This window comes from Pelobates fuscus, chromosome 4, assembly GCF_036172605.1.
Source record: "Pelobates fuscus isolate aPelFus1 chromosome 4, aPelFus1.pri, whole genome shotgun sequence".
Lineage (NCBI taxonomy): Eukaryota > Metazoa > Chordata > Amphibia > Anura > Pelobatidae > Pelobates > Pelobates fuscus.
The window spans coordinates 93,193,984-93,200,026 of record NC_086320.1 but is presented as its reverse complement, the minus strand read 5'-3'; the positions used below and the strand labels follow the sequence as shown (position 1 = coordinate 93,200,026).

Here is a 6,043-nt window from a genome sequence, read left to right as displayed (position 1 = left end):
CCATGTGGGAAGATGGTGTCAAAGAGGAATACGGACGTTAACCATGTCCCATGTTCAAACCTGACTGAATGCTTGTTCTACTTACTGACTTTTTGTTTGGTACCATGTACCAGGAGTCTGTCTTGTCTAGTATTGGTTTATGCCTAATACCGTCAAGTAAACTATATAGCACGCTAACATATCCCCCAGCAAACAATCAATTAAAAGGCAGGTAGTACATCAGACAAACTGAAATTTTATATCTTAAAATACTGTGGTTTTTGTTTTTTGTTATTTAGTCACGATGATAGGATTTTTTTTTTTTTTTATATGTGACCCTCACAATAAACACAAACACACATTGCTTTACGTTTCGCTCACTTCTTACTGTAACGCGCCCCCTACAGGATACTTATATTATTGAACGTCAAAAAGCTGTGTTGGTTTAGTAAGTATCTGCATTTGGGGTGTAAATATTTGTTCTGTCATCAGATCACAATTTATATCAAAAATAAAACTGCATTGGACTGCTAATAAGCACATACATTTATATTTAGTAGATGAATCTTTGTCATACGTCTATCAGCACAAATTGTATTTTATATTGCACGACTGTACATTGTATTTAAGGAGCAAAACATATATCCCATTATTTGTTGGCATAGAGTTACAGATGCAGGCGTCCGTATTTCACATTATTGCTCTAATATAATTTTGTTGTGCTTGTTTTTTTTTTTTTCAGCAGTTCTTTATAGAAATAAAATAAACAGCAATGTCTGTTTTATTTTGATAATGGACTGCAAATGGAAAAAAACACCAAGGACTAAACTACAACAGAAGAGTGATACAAATAATATATAGATAAGCCCCTAACTCACAAAGTCATAGATCCATCAAATGGGACGGAATTAAATGGGGATATTAGGGCAAAAATTAAAGGCTTACTAGATGGAGGGTGAGGAGTAGGGGGGGGGGGGCACGGTGTTGCAGGCTGATGTAGCAGTGAAGGGGTTAATCGTGCCTGATTCCTGCTATTTGGGTTAGGAAAGCACTTGATCAGGGCAGGAGCTGTGACCTTGGCAGGAAACCCTGCGGATGCTGGCAGCTTCTCATGTGGCATTTGTGGCTGACCCTGATAACAGCTAAGAGCCCAGAGACTGAGATACTGAAATAGAACTTAATAATAAAACCGAATTGTCAAAGTCTTAATGTTACTTGATGGGTGTGTTGGGAGGGAGGGGGGTGGAGGTAGGGAGGGCTAAAAGAGTTGGGGTGAGAGGGAAATCGCAGAAAATTAATTAGCTTAATCCTCAGAGATAGTCTGACAATACACATTGAAACCTAAACTTGTTTCCTGTTGCAAGACCCCATCAATCTGTGAAAAATATTAATAATATCAATAAACCAACCGCCCTGCATAGTGTGATCAGTTAGAGCTGGGGACCGAAATAGTATGGGCTTCCTTAGCTGAAAAGTCAGCTGGGGACTAGGACTTGGTCAACGGCAGGAAAATCAAATCCAGTGTATGCATCATACTGACAGTATGCTGGGCTGCATAAATATATGGTTAAATCAAGACACTATTGAAAATGCATTGTATGAAATCCAAAGATGAAGCAAAGTTCCTAACATATACGGTATATAGTTATTTAAGGATAAATTACCAGATTGGAGCAAACACTTTTGGAAGACATTTATATATTTTTGCTCGTTATTCCAGAATAGTTTTTAATACATGTGGGTCATTGTTTTAAGATCTTTTTACAAAATGTATTATTTTGTATTATTGGTCACAAGGGGATTTTAAAAATGTTTCATTTATTAATGTTTCTTATATGGCGCCTGCAGAGGCTGGAATCCACATTATTATAGAATCTGCAAGTAAATCAAGTGCTGTTTAAGGTGTTTGAGCCAACTGGTTTTTGTTTGCTTGTTTCTTTGTTTTTTACTTTCTCGAACATCCGAAATGATGAAAGGCATGTTTTTTATCAATTTAACATAAAATAAAAAAAACCTCTTCCGAATCATTTGTGATACACTCGATACAGTGTATGAATATTGCTATCCATAAAGTAATATATGGTGTAATGTGACCATCAGCAGCTACAACATCGCAACCATTTCAATAGTGTAACCAAGATTCTGAAAGTAACAATAGTGCAAACTGGGAGTGTGTGCATAGTGCGAGAAAGTGTGTATCGTGCATTTATTTCACTATGAATTTTCCAACACAGAGCAATGTAACTAGATTCAGTTACAACCATCCCCAGCAACCTGCAGTCAATAAACCAGAGAGAGAAAGAGAGAAATAGAGAGAGAGAGAGAGAGACAGAGACAGAGACAGAGAGACAGAGAGAGACAGAGAGAGAGACAGTGAGAGAAAGAGAGAGAGAGAGAGAGAGAGAGAGAGAGAGAGAGAGAGAGAGAGAGAGAGAGAGAGAGAAATCACTGATTGAAAGTTTCTTTGGGGTGAAATGTTGTTTTTCCCTGTATTCTAAGGTAATCAAACATTCTGTACATGTAAGCCTGAGACTAATATCTTCCCAGTAAAACATGTGAATAAGATTTTTGCTGTGGTTTCTCTTTGCCAGAGATATAAAATGGGCAATAATTCATATGAAACAAAGTTCCTATATACAATAGGATTAAAAGGTAGAAAATAACATTAACATATTGCTCTTGTATTTGTATTGGGGGGGGGGTGTCCAGCTGTGTCCCTATCAGCCCTCAGTCTCTATGTCCCTAATCCCCGATAATGGGCCCAGTCCCGGGATCCGCTCAGTGCAGCAACACTTGGCTGGGCAGTGCAGGTGCCGCGCGCCTGGCAGGGGGTGGGAGGGGAGAAACTGAACAAAGACAACCAATTACAGCGCAGCCTCTCGCAAAGCTCAGGTGAAGCTCCGCCCCTTAACCCGCTGATTGGCTCGTCCCCTTGTTATAGAACGTTGAGCAGCCTGTGGGGACATAGACATTCCATCAGAGTGAGCAGAGACTTTGTGTCAGTCTCAGACACCCAGCCATGAGCAGCCCTGATGGTGGATACGCCAGTGACGATCAGACCCAAGCCAAGTGTCCAGCGACAATAATGATGCCGGGATTGGGACAGCGACCCTGGACCGAGTCTGTCAATGTCTTGGGAGAGGGCGAAGTGAAAGCGGAATCTGCCAACATGAGGAGCAAAGCGGAGTCTCGGATCCGCCGACCCATGAATGCATTTATGGTCTGGGCCAAGGACGAGAGAAAGCGGCTGGCACAGCAGAACCCAGACCTTCACAACGCCGAGCTCAGCAAAATGCTAGGTAAGGAATAGGCAATTATTCATTATTCACTAAACTCCGAAATGCACCGAACTGGAATCAGAATGGCAGAATGTAGTCACGGGTTGGATATTAGCTTAAAGTTTGGCATTTGGATTTCAGTTCGTTACAATTTATAGTTTAGTGAAAAATGACAGCTTTACTCTTTCTGTCTGCACATTTTATTAAACGACAAAATAGTATGTTGTATAATTATTGGAACAAGTGCAATATTTTGTAAAGGTTCAGTTTTTAAACGTTTTTTTAATATACATTATTTTATTTTTTAGCTTGATTAAAATAAATCCTTAACTATTAGTAAATATTATAACTTTATTCATGTTTCAAATGTATAGTATATTGTTTCCCGGGGTCTCATTTGCCCATTCTATTATTCTGCTATTCTTACTGAGAATGTTCAGTGTAACAATGTATCTAACAGGGACACCGGCATGCATTGCATCCACCAGACTCGGTTATGGATTTTAAACATTTGTTACAAACGGTTTTACAAGCTCTCCCATGGCTGAAATCCTAATTGTTTATGTTTTTCTTGTCTCCTCTGCAGGGAAAGCATGGAGGGCTTTAACAATAAATGAAAAACGTCAGTTTATAGAGGAAGCAGAGAGACTGAGAGTGCAACATATGCAAGACCACCCAAATTATAAATATAGACCAAGGAGAAGAAAACAGGTCAAGAGGATGAAAAGATCTGAAAATGGATTTATGGGCATAGCAGAACAGTCAGAGCAGACCAGTACTGATGGGAGGATGTGTTTGGACACTTTCAGTATGGGCTATAACCAAGACCAGTCCTATTGCCATTCTCAGATTGCACAGAGCACCAGTCACTATAGAGACCACCACTACGACTACAGCTTGCCCACACCGGAAGCGTCACCTCTGGATTTGGCTGAAGCTGACTCTTTGTTTTTTACATCTTCTGCCCAAGAAGAGTGTCCCCTGGTGCCCTATTCATACAACACCACCTATTCCCATCAGCAGAGTCCCTCCAGCCCAATAACAGTAAGACAATTGTCCCAGGCAGAACAAATGGGCCAGGGTAGCGCAATGAACAATATGATTACGTGCCAACAGCCCCCACAAATGTATTATGGACAATCATATGTATCAAACAGGCATCAAATGGTACTGCCAGGGCACCCCTCACCACCCCCTGAGTCCATACCCAGAGTGGAGCCTTCCATGCACCACGTTGACACATTGGGTGGTGTTGACAAAGCAGAGTTCAATCAGTACTTGGGTTATGTAACCAAGGCCGAAGTAGGGATGCACTATCATAGCCAAGACCAGACTGTGTCCCATACAGAGAATGGCTTAATAAGTTCTGTATTGTCTGATGCTAGCACTGCAATGTATTATTGTAATAACTACTCCAATGCGTAAAACATTGCTCCCTCCATCCCTCTTTCAGACAAATGCCTGTTTAAATTTCCGATGTTGGAAAAAGTCCTATAACTAATTTTCTAAGTCGTTTTAGACTTCACTCTTTGAGTGTCGGTGGAGTGTGCACTTTCTTTCTCGGTTGTGTTTACCACCCTACGACACACAAAGGGTTTATTGTTTAAAAAGAAAAAGCCATGTAATGATCTGTGGTCTAATTTAGTAATTTATTACATATAGGGGTAGGAAATATGACACTCCAACATTTTAACTCCTAATTCTCAGGCAGCCGTTTAAATTGACTGCAAACGGACTAGATTAAATGGGGGGGAAACGGCTTTGATTCTGGGCTTATTGTGTGTTGTGTACAAGTACACTGGTTCTTGCATTTTTATTACAATTATTTGTAAATACTGTTATTTCCATTTTTTTTTTTTTTGCACTTTTAAATAAATGGAAAATCCTTTAAGCATAATTTATTACCAGAGACTTTGTTTTTTTGTGTGTAGGAAATATACAGATATATATGTACTTGATGCATGTAATTTAACAAGATGGATTACATCAATAACATTTCTTATGAATCTTAAATCAATCAGGTGAATAATTAATCTCATTAATTATGTTTTGAGGAGCACAGGATAGGAGTGTTATGTTTTGGTTTAAATATTCTTAAACAATGAGCACTGTCTATAGCTCCACGTGGATCTCCCTGTTAAAGCAATAAGTCTGATACAGCACAGCAGTATGTTTACAGAATGATAGATAGCTGGTGTCCAGGGAGCTTCTAGAAGCATGTATCCTCCTCACCAGGTATTTAACACGAACTAAAGTTACATTTTCCATATTGCTCTTAAAACAAGGGGGAACAAATATTAAAAACATAAAGGATTGTAATTCCCATCTTGAGATCTATGTATGTCTGTATGTCACTTGCAGATAAGTTAAGGTATATTCACAGGAAACACCGTGTGCTAAATTCTCCAGATATAAAAATGGGAATAGGCGCTGTTTTCATTTAGGTAGCATTAAAAAGGGCTAATCTCGGGTCACATTGGCAGATCGTGTGGTAAACATAAAAGTGAGAATTCGAAGTACATTTTAAATTTAAGGTCAAAGTAGCTCCAATGGAAAAAAAAAATCACTACATCAGCTATACTTTCACTTTGTATACTTTGTTCTTAAACTTGATTTTTACGTTAAATGTTCCCTTTAGTAGATAAACCTGTACACTCCAAATTGTAAGGAACAAAACACACAAAAAGCCGAATTTAGATATAAATTTCTGATTTGGGGAAACAAATCTCAAATCTAACTATAGTCACAGACTCACAACTTGGATGTCTTAGCTTAAATATTGCAAT

General features: G+C 39.0%; 1 protein-coding gene across 1 annotated transcript; it reads left to right on the top strand.

Annotated features, from left to right (window-relative positions):
* The first annotated feature begins 2,960 nt into the window (after nucleotides 1-2,960).
* On the top strand, nucleotides 2,961-5,161 carry LOC134607854 (transcription factor Sox-17-alpha-like). The gene is made up of 2 exons (XM_063450424.1): nucleotides 2,961-3,278; nucleotides 3,844-5,161. The coding sequence occupies exons 1-2, from the start codon at nucleotides 2,999-3,001 to the stop codon at nucleotides 4,680-4,682; spliced, it is 1,119 nt and encodes a 372-aa protein (XP_063306494.1). The 5' UTR covers nucleotides 2,961-2,998; the 3' UTR covers nucleotides 4,683-5,161.
* Nucleotides 5,162-6,043: the final 882 nt, after the last annotated feature.